At 39.9% G+C, this 25,192-nt stretch overlaps 1 protein-coding gene across 2 annotated transcripts; it reads left to right on the top strand.

The window, feature by feature from the left end:
• The first annotated feature begins 903 nt into the window (after positions 1 to 903).
• MYLIP (myosin regulatory light chain interacting protein) lies at positions 904 to 23,951 on the top strand. 2 transcript variants are annotated; one of them, XM_032781203.2, is made up of 7 exons: positions 904 to 1,180; positions 2,732 to 2,922; positions 18,669 to 18,854; positions 19,993 to 20,190; positions 20,691 to 20,855; positions 21,513 to 21,933; positions 22,467 to 23,951. In XM_032781203.2, exons 1-7 carry the CDS (start codon positions 1,079 to 1,081, stop codon positions 22,554 to 22,556), a joined length of 1,353 nt encoding a protein of 450 aa, XP_032637094.1. In that variant the 5' UTR covers positions 904 to 1,078; the 3' UTR covers positions 22,557 to 23,951. The 2 variants fall into 2 exon arrangements, with proteins under 2 accessions (XP_032637094.1, XP_032637095.1); XM_032781204.2 differs by lacking the exon at positions 904 to 1,180 and adding an exon at positions 17,554 to 17,777 and having other exon boundaries at positions 2,837 to 2,922.
• Positions 23,952 to 25,192: the final 1,241 nt, after the last annotated feature.

Genomic DNA, 25,192 nt, shown 5'->3' with positions numbered 1-25,192 from the left:
GAGGGGATGTGGTCACAGCAAACATGATGTACTACAGCCCAAAAGTTCTCTCACCGTGCCTGCCACCACATCCAGCCTGGTCACTTTACACAGCAAGACTGTGGCCAGACACCTATCGTCAGTGCAGACACACTCCCAGACCCACCAGCAGAGACTCCAGACTGAACTCTAAAGCAGATTGGACTAATTTGGGGAAAAATCCCTCTTATTCCAGAACAGAAGTGTCCACACAGGCCGTTATTCACGAATAGCTATTCCAGAGCAACTTCACAGGAAGACAAGCTTTTAGGTTACTTCTATGCTATGGACTCTATGCCAGCCCAGCTATGTTGCCTCAGCCAGGTAGGGTAGAGGCAGCCTACACTACCAGAAGGGGGTTTTCTGTCGGTGTAGGAAGGCCACCACCCAGAGCAACATTCACTTTGGCGAGAGCAGCTCACGTCCATTGAGCCAGCTGCGTCCACACGAGGGGGTTGGTAGCACAGATGGATTAACAGGAGTGTGAGTAAACTTCTAATACAACCAGATATAATGTTTAAGGGCAGCCCAAGCCTTAGCGTGGCTGGCTCCCTGCTTGAAGAGGTTCAGGACGGCCTGGCTGTGTGCAGGCTCAGGGACCTCCACGACCTGCCCTTGCTGGGGCCAGCCGGCTCCCTCTCCTCCCTCGTGGGGACCGAGTCCCGCAGGACGCAGCAAGCCCCACCCCTCCGTCGTCGGGAGGGAGCAGCAATAACAAACCGCCTCCGTGCCACCACGGTCGCAAGAGAACCTCACTCTGATTGGCGAGAGCGACTGTCTGCAGCGATGAGAGACGCGTTGTGATTGGCCTGTTGTTACCGGTCGGCAGCGGAGGCGGGGCGGCGGAGCGGATATATGGGGGAGTTGCCCGCGCCGGCGGCCGGTAAAAGCGTACCAGAGACTAAAGAAGCGCGACGGGCTGGCAGGGCAGGGGCGGCACCGCGGGCTAGACCGGACGAGTGCCCGGGGGGGACCGCGGCGCATTGGGCAGGGTCTGTGGCTCGGGGGGCGGCGGCGGCGGCGGCTCCGGTGTCCGAGGCGGGGGCCGCGCTGGCGGTGGATGTCTGCCCCAGCTATGCTGTGCTATGTGACCAGGCCGGACGCGGTGGTGATGGAGGTGGAGGTGGAGGCCAAAGCCAACGGCGAGGACTGCCTCAACCAGGTGAGCCACCGCCCCGGGGCTCGCGCCGCGCGGCTCCCCAACGGCCCTTGGCGCCGCAGCCGTTGCGGAGAACGCGACCAACCCCCAGTCCCGCACCCTGGCCCCTCCCTTCGCGAGGCGGCGGGGGTTGGGGGGCCGACACTGCCCTGCGCGGGGTTCGCGCGCCTTTGCTAACGCTCCCCCCGCCCTCGAGGGGGGTTGCTGCGCGGGAGAGGGGCAGGAGCCGCCGCTGGTGCTTTTGCTGCTTTCCTGCGGTGCGTCTCCCCATTCTGCCTCCATGTTGGCCGCAGAGGTTGCTGCGCCCTCGGATGCTCGGTCTCACCCGGGAGGGGACCCCACGGGGCGGGGAGAGGCCTGAGCGTCTCCCCTCCCCTTGCGGCGAATTCGCCCTTCTCAGGCGGAGGGGTGAGGGGGCGGGACCCCCTACGCATGGAGCCCACCCTAGCCAGACCCCGGCTTGTGCTGCGGGTGCCCCTCGCGTGGTACCGCAAACATGCCCGTAAGCATTAGACACGTGGCCGGGAGGGGGTTACGCTGGTGCCTCTGATCTGCCCGTCCTGCCTGCCCCAGCTGAACCCTGCTGCCTGCTCAGTTGACTCCACGTTGGCCAAAATAGCCAAACCTGGGTCACTCCGCCTGTGTTAGGCACCTAAACGAGTGGCCTGGTTTTCAGCAGTGCCCTTGGCTTCCTTGGGAGTTGCTGATGCTCATAAGAAGGGCTGTCAGACCAATGGTCCATCTAGTGCAGTATCCAGTTGTGCAGGCAGTGACCAGTGCCAGGCGTTACACAAAGCATGAACAGAACAGGGCAGTTACTGAGTTATCTGTTCACTGTGGGTTCCTTGTTATCCAATTCTAGCAGCAGGCAATCAGAGGCTAGGGACACCTAGGCTCTGAGCATGGGATAGCTTCCCTGACCATCTTGGCTAATAGCCATTGATAGAGCTATCCTTGGTGAACTTAACTAATTCTTTTTTGAACCCTGTTGGCCTTCAAGATATCCCCTGGCAATGACTTTCACAGGTTGACTGTGCCTTGTGTAAAGAAATACTTTCTTTTGTTTGTTTTTAAACCTTCTGCCTATTAATTTCATGGGGTAACCTGGTTCTTTGGGGGTAAATAACACTTATTTACTTTCTCCTCACCATTCATGGTTTTATAGATCTCTATCATATCTCCCCTTAGTCTTCTATTTTCCAAACTCAGCATCATGGAGAATCAAGTCACACTTGCTTAGGTGCCCAGGTTTTGGGGAAAAAATAGTGGTAAGTCCTGTGATGTATATTTGGAGCAACAGAGATGCCTCCTGTTTTTATTGCCATTTCATATAAATATCTGCAGGTTCCCATCTGAAAAGCTTCTTTAATGCTTTGGTTAGTTTTGATAACTTCTTACTGAAAAGTGATTCAGTAAGATAACTTTTTTATTTGAGCTGAGGTTTTGTAATGTGTATGAGCATTTTTTAAAAAGCTACACTTCTGTGTTTGGGAGATGGCTTTGGTATTAGCTATGTTGTAGATCTACTTGTACAATACTTCCATTTTTTTATAGGTATGCAGAAGGTTGGGGATTATAGAAGTTGATTACTTTGGACTGCAGTTCACTGGCAGCAAAGGAGAGAGTTTATGGCTGAATTTGAGAAATAGGATCTCCCAGCAGATGGATGGACTAGCTCCTTACCGATTGAAACTGCGTGTCAAGTTTTTTGTAGAACCACATCTTATTTTGCAAGAACAAACAAGGTAAGATTAATCCAATCTTGAGTGAACTTCATTTCACATTTCCATGTTCTGTAATTTAATACTATAAAGTAGCTATATGTTGTCTGTATCAATCATTTAGTAACTTATATTCAGCTTACTTGCTTTTGAGCTGTATGTATAGCTTGCTGTGAAAACCTAACCTCACTTTAAATGTATTGTTCTGTCTTTTTGGAGATTGAAGAGGAAGGGTGCTACTGTAACTTATTCACCATATGTAGCTAAATATGAGAGCTAAGAACAGCACAGTTAATTCCATACATATTTAATGCTACAAGTGAAAGAAAAATACAGGAGGTAGCGTGTAATATTTATATTGCTTTTGCATGCCCGATAGTAACCTCTCTTCCAATGTGTTACTGCAGGTCATTCTAAACTGTTTGTGCAGGAAGTAGTTTCTACCACAATACTTAAGCTTGCTAAACTCCTCTTAGTCTGGTGTCATATTACAATAATTTTCCAACAGCTATAGGTCTTCTCTCAAGCTACAAAAGGAACAGCTTCTCCTGTAGAAGACTTACAAATAAAGCATAATAACTAAATTGATGATAAATTACAGTTCAGAAAAATGCATAGTTAGCAATCTTTTGAGTTCCAGACTCCTGCAAATATAGTAATGAAGTCTTATTCATTTTAATTTACACTAGAAAATGTCACACACATCTTTACTTGACGGGTCAATAACTTTCTTGCTTTTGAACTAGCAACATAAAGCATTTGTATATTTAATTTCTGTCAGCCATCAAGTTCGTGTTAAATGGGGACCATAAACTGATGAAAAAAGCAGCACAAAATTACGATGATCCACTATCTTAATGCAGCAGAGAGTCCAGTGGCACCTTATAGACCAACAGACATTTTGGGGCATGAGCTTTTGTGGGTGAATACATGCATATGACGAAGTAGTTTATAAGGTGCCACAGGACTCTTTGCTGGTTTTACAGATCCAGACTAACAGGGCTTTCCCTCTGATAAATGACACTATCTTAATGTGATATTCAAGTCTGACAACGCATATCCCAGGATTGTTGGGTATTTCATTTGTTTTACCAGAAATGTTCAGCTAATTCATTTGTGCAGTGTGGCTGACGATCTGATCTGAATGCTTATTACACAGGAGAACTACATATTAGGCATGTCCTTTTCCCCCCTCTTTATGATGTATGAAGACCTGAATTTTTTTCTTTTTAAAAATTTGTGTTTTATAATAGAAATTCCAGATCCTTTCTATCTTGGAAATTCTTGGTCATCCAGAGATTTAGTGAAACTGCTTGACAATTTACTGAAAATAGAGCAGTTGAGAGGGGAAGGTGTTTGAGAGTGGTACTTTAGTTTCCATATTGAACTCCAAAGAACGTTTGAGAGCAAGAGACTCTTATATAAAGATAGAATACTCCTGGGTATTCAGTTAAGGTGTGAGAGCTCACAGCCTAAAGCCTGAGAATCTCCAAGAAGTCCTCTAAAACAAGGGAAGAACTGGCTTGATGTTCTTGATATTTCTCTAGTTGAAAAGACAGGAAAAAAATGTATAGAATTCCTTTATAATAAAAAAAACACAAACTTAGTTTAAACTGAGGGCTTGTCTACACTCCAAGTGTTAGTGGCCCAGCTATGGTGCTGCAGCTATGTGCCTGTTATAGAGTAGTGTGGATGCTTGCTAGAGTGATGGAAGGGATTTTTGTTGATTTATTGTTAATTCACCCCCTTAAGAGGTAGTAGCTAGGTTAACAGAAGAGTTCTTCCACTGAAGTCATAGCGTCTATATCAGCACTTAGGTTGGCTTAACTATGTCTCTCGGGGTAGCTAAGTTAGCCTAAATTTTAGGTGGTCTCAAGCCTGGTCTAAACCTATATTGCTTGTGTAAATTACACAACAAAACTTTTGTGCACTCACATATTGAGGTAAATAGGTGTTTTAGGCTGCATCTGCGATAGATAATTAAACTACTAACTGAACTGGTGGGGTTACAGTGGTGCAAGCTGCAACAATGTAGACCATACTAAGCAATGCTCTTTTGGGTATACATGGCACAACAGCACCTTTGAACTGCATAATGTCTGCTTTTCTTCTAGTCACATTTCTAGTTTAATTCAGTTAATTCCAATGTTTCTGTTCTGCGGAAAGTACTATGTGTGGGCTGTGAAGTCCAGGAGCTACAGCCATACACGTTTACATTCTCAAACTCCAGATGCCATGGCTGTTCTCAGGCCTGCATGGAATAAAGGGAGGACATTGAGGAGGGAGAGCAGGCCAGAAGCTTGTCTAAGCTATCACTGAATAGTGAGCAGGTGCACTGTCATGTTTAGAGGATTATTTGTACCATTACAGCTGGGACACCTTGTTTCTTCATTGACATTGCAACCAGCCAGATAATACAGGGATGAATGATATGATAGTCAGCATTATTCAAAGCAGTTGTGTAAATACCTGTCCATTGTTGATGATGAAAATTTTGTATGTAAAAATGTTAGTGGTGTCAGACGGTAAAAACGGTGGTTAACATGACAATTTCTCTAGTGTAGATAAGGCCAGGATGTCTAGCTTGTGCCACATTACATATTGCCTCTGAAGTTAGCCTGTGTTCTTCACACCTCAACATGACACATGCAGATCACAGCATTGGATTTTCCTTAAATTAACTAAATATCATAATTGTTTTTAAATTGAAAAAGCATGTTAGCTATAAATTACTAGACCCTACAATATTGAAGAGCTGGAGTGACACAGTTGCAAAAAAGTGTTTGAAACCCCCTTTTTTGAATGGTTTTAAAGACAACACAAATAGACAATTTTACTGTTTCATTAGAAAGGTCTCTGTATACTTATACTTATGATTCAACTTAAAGGCCTGGTCTATGCTTAGAAGTTAGATTGACCTTGCTACATTGCTCAGGGCTGTGAAAAATTTCATGCTCTGAGCGCCATAGTTAGGTTGACTTTACCCCTGGTGTGGATGTAGTAAGGTTGAGGCCATGTCTAGACTACGCGCCGTAACGGCGCGTTAAAATCAATTGCTCGGGGATCGATATATCGCATCTAATCTAGACGGGATATATCGATCCCTGAGTGCGCTTATATCGATTCCGGAACTCCACCAACCCCAACGGAGTTCCGGAATCGACATGGCGAGCCGCGGACATCGATCCGCGCGGTTGAGAGAGGTGAGTAAATCGATTTTAGAAATTGAACTCGCTACTATTCACGAATTTGCTGATAACGTATCTAATCGATTATCCACTTAGGATAGACCAGCCCCTTAGAGAATTTTCACTTGACCTAGCTAATCATTCTCACGGGTGGATCTACAGTAGGTGATAAATTCGATTAGATACGAAAATCAGCTATGTGAATGTAGCTGAAGTCGAATATCTAAAATCGATTTACTCACCCGTCCTCACCGCGCGGGATCGATGTCCGCGGCTCGCCATGTCGATTCCAGAACTCCGTTGGGGTTGGTGGAGTTCCGGAATCGATATAAGCGCGCTCAGGGATCGATATATACCGTCTAGATGAGACGCGATATATCGATCCCAGAGCAATCGATTTTAACGCGCCGAGACGTGGCCTCAGACAGGTGGATTAAGTACATCAAGAAAAGCCTTTCATTGATGTAGGTAGCGTCTGCACTGTGGCTCTATTGCTGTAGTGTAGTCATGGTCTGTGTGTTTAGTGTCTATAATTTTCATGTCCGTTAAGTATTCAAAACAACTTCTATAAAATAGATACCAGAAAGCTGTTTTGACTGCTGAGTACTAGCCTCTTTGTTGCCTATGTGGAAAATAGTGTGACTCTTAAATATTTTCTACAGTCTTTATTTTTCTTTGCATTGCTGGGCTTTCCAGGGCATAGCAGATTGTTAATTTGCCTAATCTTTACAGCCATGAAACAGCTTCCATTAGTTAAATAAGTGAAGGTGTTGCATGAAGTATCTTATGCTTGCTTACTTTTTCTTCCTTTTTAAGAGTGGGGAAACAGTTGCTTTTATTGTTGGTGCTCTAGCGTGGGTTTCGGTTTATTGGCTGGCTGCTGGGTTTTTTAAAATCTAAATCCTTTGTTGTGGTGAATGATGGCTGCAAAGTTAACCAGTCTAAACTTGTATCCAGTGAAATAAAAGGTAAAATGGATCAATGCAGGCATAAATCTATTGAAATAATATGCTGTGGCAACTCAAATTTCACAAGCAAGTCTTCTCAGACATAGAAAGGAGCAGGCCTGTTTCAAAGACATATGTTGTATACATTTTTAGTCTTTGAGGCTTCTATGGTGTTCTTTGAGTAAGAAATATATTCCTTTGAGAAAGAGAAAATACTTTTTCATTTTATCTGAAACATTACCAGTTTATGTTCTAACACAGTTTAAAAGACATTTCCATCTTTTGTGGCTTTCAAAATATATTTTGCATTTGTAAATAGACATTTTAACAGATGGTCCAGGCTTTGTTAAAGCATTTTGTTCATTAGAATAACCTATGCTATCAAGCGATCACTTTAACAGGGTTCTTGCTCCATTGAATTTGAAGGAATCAGGTTTTAAGGAGTGGTATTTGCTGTATCAAAGAACTTGCTATAAAACAGTTCTCGTAACAGAAGGCAAACAAGATTTTAGAGCAGGGAAGCAAATGGGTTTGAAGTTGTGATCCAAGATGACTGGCACACTTAAGAAGTTTTAGCTTTATATTTTCAGATGGGTTTGTTAAACTTTAAAACCTCAAAAGTGACTAGGAGTGGCTCTTCTGTTCTTGTTTTAGTGCTGAGAGGCTCCAGAGGCAGCTGTATGGCTCCCCATGGTAATGTAACTTTAGGTCATTGACTGCGAGTAACCCCTGACTAATAGCTACTAGGCATGTCTGACAAATCAGTGACTGCTGCATTGGAACACAGCCCAGGATCTGAAGACATTCAGTTCCTGATTGGCTTAGAACTCTTGTCTCGAGGCAGAAAGTTCTGTTTTTGTGGTTAAAAGGTTTCTTTATGAAACAAGTACAAGAAGCAAAGAAGTCTAGGAACTTGTCAGCTTTATAACAATAAGCAATGTTTGCCAGACTGTATGAGGGGGCAAATTGCTGTAAATAGTAATACAAAATAATAAAACAGTACATTTCAAAAGGAGAAGTATGGTAAGATAAACTCAAAACTTGAGCCCATATGTACAAAATGTGCATTATTTATGAAGTATAGCATTCAAATTAATTTTACAGTAAGTATTATTCTGAATAACATAAAACAAGCATCATTTTTATTTTTTAAGCTCTTTATTTAGAAAGATTTAAACAGACTTTACAAATCCTTACCTGGTAAATATCAGAAACTAAGCTATCATTACAACAGTTCTCTTTTGTATAAAGAGACATTATACCAGAATTTAATGATCAAATCTTTCTATTAAACAGTCTTACCATATTAGAGTAAGCATTTTCACAATACCTGTATTGTTTCTAGTGATTTTATTGAATGAAATCTCTATATACACCTATTTAAGACAAGGCATGTCTATCAAATGTTAATATTTAAAAAAAAGGATAGGTGTATTTTGTCTGAGTATTGAATAAAAGCTAGCCAAATATATAAGTATCAGTCTGCTTTGCTGGGTTAATTGGTGTTCATTTTTCCATAACCACAACCTCCCATATTTCTTTGAACCATTCCTCTGTGGTTGTCTGTTTTTTCTTTTTCCAGTATGAGGCTGTCAGTAGTGAAGTAGCTAGATGAGACCAGTTCCACTGGGAAGCCCCAACAGGATTACCAAAGGAGGCTTTGGTAATAAATATTCAACAATTTGTGATATTTGGCTATGGATTGCATCTCAATACTCTGAGTGGACATGACCACGGGATAAGCATAAAATCTCCTCTTTGGCCATAATTTCTCCAGCATTATTTCCTTTTTATATTTTTATCCTGACTGATGTGAGGTACTGTTGGAACAGTATCTGAAAGAAATTTCATTGTGTTAGACTTAGTCTTTTCCAAATCAAACCCCATTCCTCTGGGGTAATTTGTCCACATCTTTTTTTCCATTATGTAATATGTGGACACTTAATTTTGTTAAGAAAGCTTTCTGCAAAGATTGATGTAAATTAGTTGTTTTATTTCTTAATGGACCAGAAGCCATCACTTCTATTAAACTTAGCTTTCTGTTTAAAACCAGCTTTCTAGAAAGCTGAGAAACATAATGCCTGACTAAAACAAATTTTATTAATGTTATTTCAGTAACCTGACACTGAGGCAAAGTAGGTTATATAATTTACTTGTGTGAATGGGTTGAAAATCAGATATTCATATACAGCTATTGGCACCTTTTTGTCAAACTGACATATTACACTGAAAATTCTAATGAATTAGTATTTAAAATAACTGTTTTACTTGTTTGAAAACCATTTTGTTCAAAAATATGGCATTGCCATATTCCATTGAGAAACGTTTTATGTACTTGTGTATTTTTTAAATATATGTATAATGACTCAGAAAGGAAAATAAGCATTCTGGTTTAAAGACCAGTACAGTGAACTGCTTCATTGCCACATTACCTAGTTGCACTTGTGGGCTAATTTTAAAGAGTGTCTGATTTGTTGATGTAAATTTATAGCTATTTTAGACATTTGATTATATGGGGGGTGGGGTAGAGTGAGGAAATGGCCAGTTTCTCACTTTTTTTACATAGTAACACTGGTTACCCAGGGATTTGGATTAGATATGTTGCTCTCATTTTATTAGAGCAAATAAAAGCTAACTGCTGCCATTGTTTGTTAAATGCATCTAATTGTTTATCTGAAGCTGAGTTGAATAGCTGTTAGGCCATGTCTAGACTACGCGCCGTGTCGGTGCGTTAAAATCGATTGCTCGGTGATTGATATATCGCGTCTCATCTAGACGGGATATATCGATCCCTGAGCACGCTCATATCAATTCCGGAACTCCACCAACCCCAACGGAGTTCCGGAATCGACATGGCAAGCCGCGGACATCGATCCCGCGCGGTGAGGACGGGTGAGTAAATCGATTTTAGATATTCGACTTCAGCTACGTTATTCACGTAGCTGAAATTGCGTATCTAAAATCGATTTTACCCTGTAGTGTAGACCAGCCCTCAGTAACCTTTCCACCCACTTCTACAGAGAGCAAACTAGGATAGAGATACTGGGAAATATAATAGGAGTACACCAGGTGCAGAATTTTAGTTTCTCATATCAGGTGACTTACATTGGGTCATCTTGTTGAGGGGGGTGGGCCTTATTTTTTCAGTGTTTCAATCAGTGATTATTCAGCAGTACTCCATTTTGAGAGATTATACTTCATAGTTCAAATTCACATCATGCAAGGAGCTGCAAATTACATTTCAGCATCAGTGAGAGGGCCTCCAGGTACTGGAGCAGTTTAGCCCCAAAGGACTGGCAGTATTTCTGCCAGGAGCACAGCAACTGGAGATTCCAGGTTGTGCCGCCTATCTTTTGGAAACACTGGTCACTATTGCCTCTCCCACTGCAGAGTGGAGATTGCAGCTCTCTTTTTGCTACTTCAGCCTCATTTCCTTGTAGGCACCATTCAGCTGGAGCGTGGAACAAGAAAGGGATTAAGACAGCACTGTTGGACTGTTCCCATATGTACCTTTCTAGACTAAAAAATTTTAATTACTTTTATGTATGCAAAAAGAATATTTTGAGGTCAGAACTTCCATATTACGTGTGAACTTTTTTCTTAAAGGGAAAGTAGAATTTCAAATGTGACTTAACATCTGGAATAGGTACAGTTATACTTTCTGTGGGCTGCTGAATTTTGCCCGTCTAAATTTCATTATGGCTCCTAAGTAGCTGTTTCTGTTTGCAATAGCTGTCACTTCAGGGACTCTGCATAAATCACATATTAAAGGGAGGAACAGTAGACACAACATGTAGATTTGTGTTACTGATTAGGATTGGTAGTTTTCAGTACCCTTAATTGTTACTTTTTTGTACTGTCAACCATTCATACAAAAATCCTTATGTTGACCACCTTTTCTGCATTAGTAGTATTACTTTTTTACATTGGGAAAAAAAATTAGGTACTATCAAAAAGAAAAATCTAATCCAGTATGCATTTGATTCGGAAATTTTTTTTCTAAGGCCTGGTCTACACTATGGGGTTAGGTTGAATTTAGCTGTGTTAGGTCGATTTAAAAATGAATGCGTCTACACAATCGACCCTTGTTCCGTCGACCTAAAGAGCTCTTAAAATCAACTTCTGTACTCCTCCCCAGCGAGGGGAGTAGCGCTAAAATCGACTTTGCTGGGTTGAGTTTGGGAGTAGTGCAGACACAAATTGATGGTATTGGTCTCTCGGAGCTAGCGCTTTGAACTCTGATGCACTAGCTGGGTATGTAGGAAAAGCCCCAGGCACTTTTGAATTTCATTTCCTGTTTGGTCAGCGTGGCGAACTCAGCAGCACAGGTGACAATGTAGTCCACCAGAATCGTAGAGCATAAAATATTTCTACGCTCCCCCATCATCTCCGTCCCTGCAGTTATCGCAGATTAGAAGGAGGGAAAAAACCCGCTCGCGATGACATGTTTTCTGAGCTCATACAGTCCTCATGCACTGATAGGGCACAGCTTAGTGCATGGAGGCATTCAGTGGCAGAGGCTAGGAAAGAATTGAGTGCGAAGAGTGGAGGCAGAATGCAATGCTGAGGCTAATGGGGGAGCAAACGGACATGATGAAGCATCTGTTAGAGCTGCAAGAAAGCCAACAAGAGCACAGACCCCTGCTGCATGTGCTGTATAACCGCCTACCCTCCTCCCCCTGTTCCATAGCCTCCTCAACCGGATGCCCAACAATGTGGAGAAGGAAGGCACCCAGTCACTCCACTCCAGAGGATGGCCCAAGCAACAGAAGGCTGTCATTCAAAGAGTTTGCTTATTGTAGCCACACTAAAAATCAAAGTGGCCTTGTCCTTCCCTCCTCCCCCACCCCACCCAGGTTACCTTGTCCATTATCATTTTTTTAATTAAGAAAGAAAGAATGCATGGTTTCAAAACAATAGTTACTTTATTTTGAAGGGGTGAGTGTAGTTGGCTTACACAGAATTAAAATCAACAAAGGGGCAGGTTTGCATCAAGGAGAAACACAACTGTCACACCAAAATCTGACCAGTCATGAAAGTGGTTTTCAAAGCCTCCCTGATGCACAGTGTGCCTTGTTGTGCTCTTCTGATCGCCCTGGTGTCTGGGGTGAAATGATTGTCTGCCATTGCTTTCATGGAGGAAGGGGCAACTGATGACATGTACCCAAAACCACCTGCGACAATTTTGCCCCATCAGGCATTGTGAGCTTAACCCAGAATTTCAATGGGCAGCAGAGACTGTGGGAACTGGGGGATAGCTACCCACAGTGCACTGTTCCGTAAGTCGATGCTAGACACATTAGTGAGGACACATTCTGTCGACTGAATGCGCTTAGTGTGGACTATATGCAATTGATTTCTAAAAATCGACTTCTATAAAATTGACCTAATTTTGTAGTGTAGACATACCCTAAGGGTTTGTGTATGCTGCTAAAACATCAATAAAAATATGAAAAAGATTAGGGCAGTATAAAAGACAAGATTAAAATAAACTAATTTTAATGTTGTAGGTGCTTGGTCAGAAGCCACTTGGTACCGTTGTTCCATCTGCCTGAAATGCTTTATTCAGTCAAAAAAGCCAGGGAATCCTGAGTCCTGTGTGGGCTACAATTAGCTAGAAATGTCAAATTGAAGACTAAGGGCTTCTCTACATGGGAGTTGGCATACTAACTAAAGGTGTAAAGTTAATGCACATATATTGGTGCATTAAATCCATGTGTGGATCCTTGCATTCAGAAGTAAAGTGTCCTTAATTCCAAGGATCAAGCTACAGCAAACTAAGGCCATTTTACTTCCAAATGAGAGCATCTACTTTGGGGTATAATGCACTTTAATATATGCACCTTCACTTCACCTTTAGTTAATTCTCTTAACTTTTGTGAGTTATCCTGTATGGACAAACCTTTAGATACTTTGCAATTCTGACAGTAATTCTGTAGATTATATTTTGAAGTAGTCTACTTTATATCCAGAAGTATCCTGGAGCACCTGGCTTCATTCTCAAACAAAAATTTTCATACTCAAAATGGAAGGCAAGCTTTAATATCCTAAAGCTATACAATCTTGAGTGTATTACACTGGAGGCAAGAAATTTTGGATTGTCATGCAAGAATACTACAGCTAAACTTGGAGTATTTGTCCTACACTTCAGAGTAGTAAAAGATTAAACTCTTAACTTCAATTTTTTCCTATTAGTGTTACAGCCTTATATGAATCCAAGGTGGCAGCCCTTTGAGGAAGGTATGGTGACTTTCTGTTACTGCACTAGAAAGCAGTTTTTCTGTATACAAGTGATTTCAGAGTTGCTGTTTTTTCACAGGCTTAGTAATGTCAGAAGTGTGCCAACATCTGGGAGATATTAAAGATTAACACAAGCCATGGTAAAACTTCATTTAAGAGTGAAATTTTGCATTATGAAGATTTGCTGTGGTTTTTATAGCGCTTTTAAAGTTCAAGTGAAACTGTACAGCTGGTTCAGAAAAATAAATTAAAGAGCTACTTGTTTGAATCAGTCACATGATATAAGAGAAGCAGGAATCTTGTAACTCCTAAAGTACTGACTTTTTTTGTAGCAGTTCTAATGAGATTAAAGTAGTGTTTTTCCAGCATGTTTCTAAGTGTTACTGTATCCTTGCATAACTAAAATGTTAAAATATAATATAGCTATGTAACTGTCAATGACTCTTTAATTCAGTTTTAATAAACCGGTTGAACTGAAATAGTTTATGGCAATCAGTGCAGTTTGTTTAAAAAAACTGAAAAGAAACCAATTTAAAGAAGGCTTCAGTTTTTGAATTATTGAACTATTACAGGAATGCTCCTTGGGACTGCCACTTCATTTTTGTCTTGACTTTCCAGTCAGTATTCTGAATGTGCTGAATATCTCTGCCTTGTTGAACAGAGTGTCCTAGAAATGAATGCATTGTTCTGAAGAATTGTGCACCTTTTACCTTAGAGAGCCACCTGAGAATGCCTATCCAGGGAATTCCTGAAGGAGTCTTACTTGGGATATTGAAACAGCAGCTATTCACTGGTTTTTGGAGATCCAATAAAAGCTGTGTGCTCAAGCCCCAAAACTACCATAGTTCGCAAAAATTTGGCTAAATGCCTCCTGGTAGTTAAACTCAATAATAAGACTCAAGAATGCTACAGACAGTCCATTCAGCCCTGCAGATGAACTTTGCAGGATTAGGAGTCTAGCTGTTAAGTCAGGGTCCCAGAAGGGGACATTCTAGTTTTACCTTGAATATGTCCAGGGGGGAAAAAACGCTTCTGGTTCACAACTCTTCATGTTAAGTTACACACCAACATTTTAATTTGGTGATCTGCCCTGAGTAGTATCTGCTGACTTCACCAGATTCTGTGGTTCTGGTTGTTGCATGTGTATCAGGCAACTGGAACCTAGATATTGATTAAAGTTGACTGATGAAAATGACTTTGGGGAGTGTGAACAGAAACAGGTTGTATGAAGAGAGCACTCTGGTCAAAATAATTAGCATTTTAAACTGAGTGCTCTGTAACCACTGATTGGACGGAAAAATTTCTAAAGGCTTTAATCAATTTTGCTTCCTTTCTGCTCCATTCAAGTGTTCTTGTATGAAAATAAAGGTGAAAAAGCTACAGTGGGCTTCTATCTGAAGTATTTGTCTGGCCCCCATTATCTGAATACCTCATAACACCTCTGTAAGCTAGGGAGCTGTTAGCTCCATTTTATAGATGAACTGAGGCACAGAGGCTAAGTGACTTGCCCAAGTTCACACTGGAATTCTGTATCTTCCCTGCATCTTCACTTTTTAGGCTTGATAGGTCTTTAGCAAGAGAAAGTGGAAGTGGTTCTAGAACAGTTGCCTCTCTTGTAGTTGCTTCTCTAATACAGTTCTATCTGCTGGAGAAATCTTGTAGCTTTTTCAGCTCCCTGTTAATGTCTGTAGAGTCTTTTCAGTAACTGTAGAGATTGTCTTCCTGTTTCTCCTGTATAATCAAAGTGCTGTCAACTGCACAAAGCACACTGAAAATTTTTTTGCCTTTTTTCACGTGTAATCTTGTCGCTTGCAACTATAATAGGAGTAAATTTTTTCAGGCAAATGTTTTCAAGTTTGTGGTATCCCTTTAAATGTGTCTGATACATAAATCACAAAGTACAACTCTACCCTGATATAATACTGTCCTCGGGAGCCAAAAAGTCTTACCGTGTTATAGGTGAAACTGCATTATATCCAACTTGCTTTGATCTGCTGGAGCATGCAGCCCCACCCCCTCGGAGTGCTGCTTTACTGGGTTATATCCAAATTCATGTTATATCAGGTCAAGTTCTATCAGGGTAGAGGTATATGTTCAGAGCAGTAGAATGCAGAAGTATATGAATAGGCTTTTCATTTTTCTAATCTGGGGGGCAAAGCTGAACAAATGATTACTGATAGACAGCTATCCTGGCCAGAGCAAGTCTGAGTAGTTTAATTTAGATAACCTGCATTAATTGCTCTTAAAAAGTTAAATATATTGTCAAATTCCATGCATGTGGCTAAAATTTCAATTTGATATGACACCTACAGTTAAACATCTTGCAATTTTTTAATAATGCTTCAGTTTTTGGTTAGAAATAAACTGCACAGCAAAAATAAAATGAATTAATTTTTGCCTTTTCTTTCATGGTGCATAAGGATTGCTTTATAAAACATTTATTTTGGGTAGTTTTTATTTGGTGTATCAGTTCTCACTCTGGTGTGTGATGGTACAGTCAGGTTGAAGACCTAAGCATCGCTTCTCCTACTCTTCCCCCCCCCCCCCCAAGGGGTGTGGAGGAGGAAGAAAGCTGCAACTCGGGTTGCAACTCATCACACTCAGGCCTTGGCTAGCTCACATTATTTTTAGCCTTTACAATATTTTATTCATTAGATAACTTTCTCATTCTAACTGTAGCAAATGTGAAATCTGCTGCTCAGTGCAGCAAGTTGGGTGGCAAATATGTAATGATTACCAAATGTAAAAACTTACTTGACTCAGCATGTCTAAAGTTAAAAACGTAGGGAACTGGTGAACAAATTAGCAGAAGTAATGAAAATGGATAATTCTTCTAAAATAAACATAGTCAAAAATTGTTTAGCAAGATTTAGATAGGTTTTACGTTCATCTCAAAATGTAGAAAATATTTAATTCTTCAAGATCAAATATGCCATTGCATAAAACTTTCACTATTGAAATGGAAGAGCAGAATATTGATTCCCAAATAAGGTCTGGTCTACACTGTAAAATTAAATCAACCCAGCCACGTTGCTCAGGGGTGTAAAAAATCCACATCTGTGAGTGATGTAGTTTAGCCAGCCTAGTCCCTGTGCAGACCATACTAGATGGGTGGAAGAATTCTTCAGTTCACCTAGCTACCCCTCTCAGTGAAGTGGATTAACTACAGCAACAGGAGACCTCCTTATGTCACTGTAGTGAGAGTATATACACTGAGGTGCTACAGTGACATACTGTTGTAAGTGTAGACATATCTTAAGGCCTGGTCTACACTGAAATGTTAGGTCGACCCAACTGCTCAGGGGTATGAAAAATCCACACCCCTCAGCAGCATGGCCACACTGGGGGCTAGGTCGGCTTACGCAGTGTTAGGTTGATAGAATTCTTCTGTTGACCTAGCTACTACCTCTTGGGGAGTTGGATTGCATACCCTGACAGGAGAACTGCTGGCATAGTAGTGTCTACACTGAAGTGCTAGAGTGGTGCAGCTGTAGTGTTTCAAGTGTAGACAAGCTCCAAGACTTTCAGCATGATTGTCACTGTTGAGATGTAACTACAATGATAACTGCAGTCCCTGTGGCAGACTTTGGAGTGGCTCAGCATCTTACTTCAGGATGAGTCTCTGCTTTAACACCCAAAATATGGCAGATTAGTCTGTGATCACATTGATTTACATCACCAATTTTAACTGATTTAAATTGGCAAGCAGGACACCATGACCCTTAATCTTGTTTTGCATTTGTACTCTGTAGTTCAGGGTTTCTCAGACGGGTCACCGCTACTGTAGGGAAAGCCCATGATGGGCTGGACCTGTCCCGTCTGCAGGTCTGGCTGATCGTGGCTCCCACTGGCCGTGGCTCCCACTGGCCGCTTCCAGTAACTTCTATTGGCCCGGGTTCTTAATTTTTACATTTTTATTATCTTAAAAAAGTGAAACATTTTCATATTTAGTTGATTCATTTTTTTACATGAGTTTTGTTTCAGGCTGTATGTGGATGGAAAACTAAATTAAATGCACAGAACCAATATTTTTTAAAAATTTGGTTTTATTCTATAAAACTATGTTGTGTGCTGGATACATAAGATAAAGTTTATCAAACATGTTTTGCATTTAAAACTGTTTAATAAAACAAAGGAAGTATTATCTGTAGTTAGTGAATTGAACTGGTGGTTTCTGGTCATCAAACCTATCAAGATTTTAGAACTAGGACATCTCATCTTCACACCTCATTTTTATTTATAATTCAGAATATTAAAACAGGCTTTCCTACTTTTTTCAGTTCCCTTTCGGTTTCTCAACTTTGAATAAACTTGTCATTGAACTGAACTGGTTGAAGCAACTGACATGAAGAAAACAGTCTCTGCATCTGCAGAAGAGACTACTGTCAAAAGCTGTTTTAGCATTTCAAACTGATTCCCGGTGCTTAGTGAGTGACTGCCACCAGTTCAGTGGTTTGACTTCTTTTAAAACAGCTGAAATTATGTACTGCTTGAAGTTTTTTAGGTACTGTAAATTATTTTAATATCTTATAAGTAGTTTAGGTTTAAATATAGGTTGTCAATTTTAAATTGGTTTAATTTAAATGGATTTAAATAAGTGAATTTTTTTAAAAATTGATTTTTATCCATCTTGTTTTTTTCAGCTGTTTACCCAACATGACAAATACAAATCTAAAGGTCAAAAGTTAAGTCCAGAACAGCAATAACTGGCTGAATAAACATGCTTACAAAGTAAACATAGTATATTTTCACAGCATCTTTGTGGGTTTTTCAAGTATTTTTCATTGGATTCTTTCAGGCTGGGGAACATCACACCACCTCTCTAGGAGTGCTATAGGAGAGCTGTTTGTTTTGAATAAACAAGGAAACCTCCCACAGATTTCTCAACTGAAATTTCACAGAACTGCATGTGCTGATTTATGCTTAGTATTTTACAATATTCACTTCATTTAACTATGAATAATAGTGCATACTGAAGTAATGCATATTTATTTAGAAATGACAGTGCAGCAACATAACTACATGGTAGCCTTTTACATGCTATGAGTGCTTTGTTTCTTTAATCTGTAATTCTCACTTGATGAATGTAACATTTTCAGATATTAACTGATAGGGAGAATTTTTTAATGGCTGTAAGATATTGAAGTATTTGCTCTTTTTGGATTTGCTGGACAGTTCAGTATTTAAATTAAGCTACTGAAAGAAACTCATCTTTTAATGTAGGCTGGCTTTTGAAAAGATAGCATAAGCGTTAACAAAACCAAGTCAGTTTTCTAGTGCTGATGCCAGAACTATTGGGTATTTAATATGCTCAGTGACCATTCTAGAGTGTCAACCAATTATTGACTTCTGTGCTGGTCAAACTTTTTAAAAATAAAAAGTTATTCTCTTGCAGGCATATGTTTTTCTTGCATATAAGAGAGGATCTTTTGGCTGGTAATCTTCAGTGTTCTCCAGAGCATGCCATTGAACTTAGTGCATTGTTGGCTCAGATGAAGTTTGGGGATTATAACCAGAATACTGCCAAGTACAGCTATGAAGAGTTGTGTGCAAAGGAGCTCACTACTGCCACCTTAGACAGGTAAATAACTGCTCCAGCTACTCTAACAACCAGTGACAAAAGTTGTTTGTCATTTACTAATTTAAATTCTTAGTGTCTGGTTATTTGGTGCTACAATTTAAGTGTGAGTGGTATTGCAAAAAATATCAAAGCTAGTGTTAGTCAGCTATTCTTTGAAAGGAAACCAAACTCTAACCAGAATGTTTTTAATGAAAGTGATCCTACATATCTGCTGCATTTGTAGATGGTAGTGTACATTTCTTTTTTGGAAATGGAAAGAGGTAACTGTTTAAATTTTCATTGATTCGGAAGTAAAGGCAGGCTAAATAGTCTGATCAGGGTAATTCCAGTTACCTTGTCCAGCTGCACACTGTGTAAGGACACTGCTCAAGGGAGAGCCAGAACTATTGCTTTTTGATGGATATTCAAGTAAAATCAACATCCCAAAGAAAGAGAACTTGTAAACTATCAGCCAACATTATGCATGTACTGTACAGCAAAAAAAAATTTCCCTGGAACCTAACCCTTCCCCATTTATGGGGAAATTGGATTCACTTAACATCGTTTCACTTAGTAGCATTTTTAGAAACATAACTACAATGTTAAGTGAGGAGTGACTGTATATAATCAAGTTCAAGAATGTCATATAGAAGACTACATTTGTCTAAAGGCACAATACTTTAGATACCTAGACCCTCCATAATTTTAATACCCTTAGATTTTGTTGTAAACTAGCCCAAGACTACTCCCTGCACACGCGCATACATTTTTGTAGTGTAAAACCTGAACATCAAGGAGAAAAATGCTGAATGTTGTATTTGCATGCATGTGAATTTTTTACTGTTAGGAACTTTGTGGTCCGAGAGCCTTTCTACACAAGGGATATGGTTTCTAAAATAGCATGCAGCTTTTTCTTTTATAGTCAGTCAAGTAAATACACTATATGGATCCTTTAAGTAGTCCAAGAATATGTAATTAGTTCTGTCACTTTAATGATCGAAAACACGTAGCCAGCTATAACTAAACAGACCAAGTAATTTAGTACTTTTATATAAGCACCACCTAACTTGATCATTTAGAATCTTGTTAAAATGAGATGTTGCTATAGATTACTGCATATGGCTGAATGGTTCACCTAACCGTCTTTTTTTATCCACAGTATTACTGCAAAGCACAAGGAACTAGAAGGGCTGAGCCAGGCTTCAGCAGAGTACCAGGTTCTGCAGATTGTGTCAACGCTGGAGAACTATGGGGTGGAGTGGCACTCAGTGAGAGACAGTGAAGGGCAGAAACTTCTTATTGGTGTTGGACCTGAGGGCATCTCCGTCTGTAAAGATGACTTCAGCCCCATTAACAGGTAAGTTACTGGGGTGAAAGAATCTAATCTTCTGACTTTTCTGTGAGCTATACTTTGTTTCTATATCTATATAATCAAAACTGTGTTCTTCTAAAGGAAGTGTGTTAGAATCTTTTGTATCTTTGTTCTGGTTTGGACCATGCAAGAGCTGCTGGACCATGCAGTGACTAGGGATTTATCCACTTCTGATAGCCTTTTCATCAGGAGACCTTTGATGTAAAACACTGTTTGGGGCTATACACATAAGTTATGTGCTTACATGGGGACTGTATTAGTGGTATAGCTGTCCTGTACTTGTTCAGTGCAGCATTTTCAATCTAACATTATAGAAAATTGAAAAGGCCTCTTTGTTTGCAAAGTAGCTGTTAATTTCCTCTGGGTAGTCTTAGAGTATGTTTCTCATAGTACACTATGTGAGTGGCTGTAGAAATTGCCTTAGTTTTTAGAGGGAGAATAATCTGCCACACACACATTACTCATCATTTTTTATTCATATTTAGGATTTCTTATCCTGTTGTTCAAATGGCAACCCAGTCTGGGAAGAATGTGTATCTGACGGTCACCAACGAGTCTGGTAATAGCGTAGTTCTCTTGTTTAAGATGATCAGTACCAGAGCAGCTAGTGGACTGTACAGAGCAATAACAGAGACGCATGCATTTTACAGGTTTGTATTGCTAGTGGAGTAAATCACTTGTCCTACCTTTTCAACAGCAGTTGAGTCAAGGATTTAAACTTGGCACAGGATTGTCGGTATTTGACATTTCCTCACACTAACTTGCATTTTAGATATTCCCCTGCAGAATTCCATCATATCTTTGCTGCTACTCCTGCACACTCAACACCAGGAACAGCAGCAGTGGTATGAAACAAAATTCAGACATAGTTCTATTCTGCTTCTGTTACATTCAAGAGCTGGATAGATTCTTATTGCTGAGGTTTTCTGGGGTGGGAATATACAATTCAAGATAAGCAAACAAGATTTCTCTGCACTATCACAATATAAATAGCACTTCCTCAGAATGAAAACTAAATCAGTTTCTAATACAGATACCTCAGTAAGCAGTAGACACTTGTTTTCATTTCTAGCATATATGTTTATAATTTATTGAAAAGATCAAAATCTATAGCTTCATTCCTCTAATTCGGTTTTTAAAAATCCTTGCAAATACAGCTGTCATATAGAAACAAAATTATGTAGGGTAAGCATGCTATGAATGATTTCACCCTTCGTGGGTGTCTGAGCTTAGGGAACAAAAGATACATTGAGGTTTCAGTATTAACTAATCAATTTTTTCACTTGTCTCATGGGTTTGTCTTGTAGGTGTGACACTGTTACTAATGCTGTTATGATGCAGTATAGTCGAGATTTAAAGGGCCACCTGGCATCCTTGTTCCTGAATGAAAACATCAATCTTGGTAAAAAGTATGTCTTTGACATTAAACGAACATCAAAGGAAGTTTATGATCATGCGAGGAGGACTCTTTACAATGCTGGCATTGTGGATCTTGTTTCAAGAAGTGATCAAACGCCACCAAATTCTCCGCTTAAATCTTCAGAAAGTAATATGAACTGTGACAGCTGTGAGGGTCTCAGTTGCCAGCAAACAAAAGCTCTTCAAGAGAAGTTGCGGAAGCTGAAGGAGTCTATGCTGTGTATGGTGTGTTGTGAGGAAGAAATCAATTCTACCTTTTGTCCTTGTGGCCACACAGTATGCTGTGAGACCTGTGCTGCCCAGTTGCAGGTAATTGCAGTGTCACTTGGGATATTCCACACTAATGTATTTAACAGCTGATTTCACTTTACAGTTCATTTTTTACTAGTATAATTAACTGATCTTGACCAATATACTCAATGAAGTTTGGTATTTAAATTCAGTTTGCATAATATCTTAGTTCACAAGAATATGTTTAGATGATAAGCTAAATAGGTGGCGCTGTCATGTAAAAGACAACGTAGGTGAGGTAATTTATTGGACTAGTTTCTGTTGGTGAAAGACAAGTTTTTGAGCTTGCACAGCGATCTTCAGGTCTGTTATAGTATGTAGTCATTCTTTTTGATGAAAATTAATGTATTTTTTGCAGAGAAGTTAGGAATTAGTGGCATAAAAGTTTCTTGTTGTGTCTATATTGGAAATATGGAGACAACAGATCTGAATACTTCAGTCTCACCAACGTTTATTCATTAAGGAGATGACTTTGTGCTCATGAGACATATAGGGTCTCAAAATTGTGGTGAAGGAGCATTCCCTAATACTTTCTATCTCTTTTTCTCCAGTCGTGTCCAGTTTGCAGGTCTCGGGTAGAGCATGTCCAGCATGTGTATTTGCCAACTCACACCAGTCTGCTCAACCTGACAGTGATATGATCTATGTGTACACTTCTAAAGCATCATGTACTTTTTACAAACTGCACTAAAATGAACTACAGCCATTGATTGTGAAGAAGGCAATCACTCCAGCTCCTGCCTGCAATGAGAAGCAAAAACCACACTACATCTCTGGGTCAGAGAGGGGTCAATATTCTCTGTTCAGCATGCCCAAGAAGAGGTTTTGGGACATCTTGTGAAAACAGAACTCTAAAAAAATTCATGTCATCTAAAGGAGGAAAGTTCTTCTTGATGCATGAGCTTGCAATGTGGCAATAGTGCCAAAAGCTAGGTAATTCTGGGAAATGTGGTGTAAAGTCTATTTGATATACCCAGCAGGGATAATTCAATATGTAGTTTTACACATTTTATAATTGGTTTTAAGTTTCTTTTTATTTTGTTCCTTTAGTGTGATCACTCCATTATTTTTAATAGCAAAACTAGTTTTTTTACAAATTTGTACGTCAGTTTGTGTGATGATCATAGTTTCTGTGTTTAGTAATTGTTCTAAAGTGAGGGGAAATTATTTTAAAAAACAGTATTTTTAAAAAACTGAGGTTGCAAGGCCTTAAGCAAGCAGTTGCATTTAAATCAGCAATCTAATGAAAGCTTAATTCATATGGCAGTGATAATTTTGGAAGGTTTTTTTTGCAGCAAATTTTAATTTCTGGATCTTGAGATGTTAGTCAGGGAAGTCTGTCCTGCTTAGTAATGATCCTCCACTGAGGAACTGTTCTGGGGCTTTGCTTGCAAATCAAAAGGGAAAACCATTTCCTCCTCTTGGGGAGGATATAAATTAGCCAACCCTAGAGATGTGTCCAGGTTGCCACAGATTCAACTCTCAGCTGTAAATCTGCCTTAGCTGTGGAGGCTGATTTTGCTTGAATGATCAAAAATCCATTTTGGCCTAAAATAGTGTAAACTTCGTATAATTTTTTAAGTGCTTTCATGAGTTTAACTTTTGAGTTGCTTGGTTATCTTTCTTGCTAAAACTTCTCTTCCACCCCCATTTGGGCGTTTTGGACTTTGGTCAACTAGTGTATTCTCCATGATTCAGAGGAAACTAGAAGACCATATTTGGGTGCAATACTAGCTAAATTAAAGCTAGAAAACTACACTGTCACTTTACTGAGATTTTCTGAGTATACTTTTCATATTGCCTTAATGTAGCAGTAATGTGTATGAATGCATTTGTTTCTTTGCACAGACTTTTGTCAAAATATTAAAACTCTACTTTTTTATCACACATATTAGCGCATAAACCTTACTCCAAGAAGTATTTATTTTTTCACTTTGTAAAGAAATTTTGTTTCCACATGAAGCAAGAACTCTGTCCTATATCATAAACAACTTCTGTCTTTTTATATTCAGGTTAATAAAGGACTTTAAATCAGATGTCTTCCTACATTATTGATAGTGTTTGGAAGTCTGCTTATTAGCTTTGTTGTGAGAAATCCTGCCATGTCGTACATAATTTAACCCATTCTTTTGTAGTTAGCATATTGCCCATTCTTTTTCCTAAACCTGCATATTTTGGGACGGATCTAAGAGGTACTGACCATTTGTAACTGCCATTCTGGTTAATGGTGGTCAAAATCTTTCTGGATCAGACTCTTTTCTCTTCTGTGTTCTTCTCTTGAGCTAGCTGGAGGAGGAAGCTTTTCTCATGTTGTAGCTACTTTTTGCTTTCAAGTGATATGGCCCACTAGTCGCAGGGTCCTTAATTTTTCTTATAGAAACATTCAGAAGAAATAAAAGGTTTCTGTGACTAGAAACTGAAAAATAAGATACTGTTTGACCTAAACAAGCTGCTTTCAAGATTTAGAACTTAAACTTTGAGTTTCATCAGTCCAACCGAAGCAGTTAAAAGAAATCTTTTTATACTAGGGTGTAGACATTTAAAGTTGAGCCACTAATCATCAGCTATATCACTCTTCAATTTTGAATGCTTCATTTAGCACTACTTATCCTATTGAAGCTAAAATCTTTCCTCATTTGGCCTCTACCTGAACACAGTTTAAATTGATAATCCAAGAAACCTTATTACTTGAACCTATTAATGTCATCTAGAGCAAGTGAAATGATATTCTAGCTCAAAACAGTGTAGTGGGTGAAAGTAATTTCATGGAATTTTAATATGTATAGCAAATCATAGTGGCCATTTCTAAGAACGTTGGAATGGCCAGGCCTGAACTAAGCAGTGTACTTCTGCTTTTATTTTATGCAGTTATATGTCCAAAAGGCCACTATTGTTAGGGTGGATAGGAGAACTACAGTCCCTCTTGAAAGCTGAGGCAGAACTTAAGACACTTCTCTGAAGAGTTGTTCAGGGCTGCCTCTACATCTTCTGCTACTTAAGATGAAGTAGCACTTGTCACTGGTAGAAGATACTGAACAGATTATTGCCAGCCACAGGTTAGCTGTCAGACTTTGGCCTGCCTTGCTGTGGACTAGTACATCTTCTGTTGCCAGATGCTCTATTCTGTTAGCAGGGTATGTCTTTGCACTGTTGTCAGGCCCAGCTGTGAGGGGAGTGAATCAAGTTCACAGACTACAGTGATGAGTATGATGTAAATGCTTGGAGCTAGATCTATGGGACTGAATCAATAATGCACAGATCACTCCCCCAAAGACAG

This window comes from Chelonoidis abingdonii, chromosome 2, assembly GCF_003597395.2.
Source record: "Chelonoidis abingdonii isolate Lonesome George chromosome 2, CheloAbing_2.0, whole genome shotgun sequence".
Classification (NCBI taxonomy): domain Eukaryota; kingdom Metazoa; phylum Chordata; order Testudines; family Testudinidae; genus Chelonoidis; species Chelonoidis abingdonii.
This window is presented reverse-complemented; position numbering and strand designations above follow the sequence as displayed.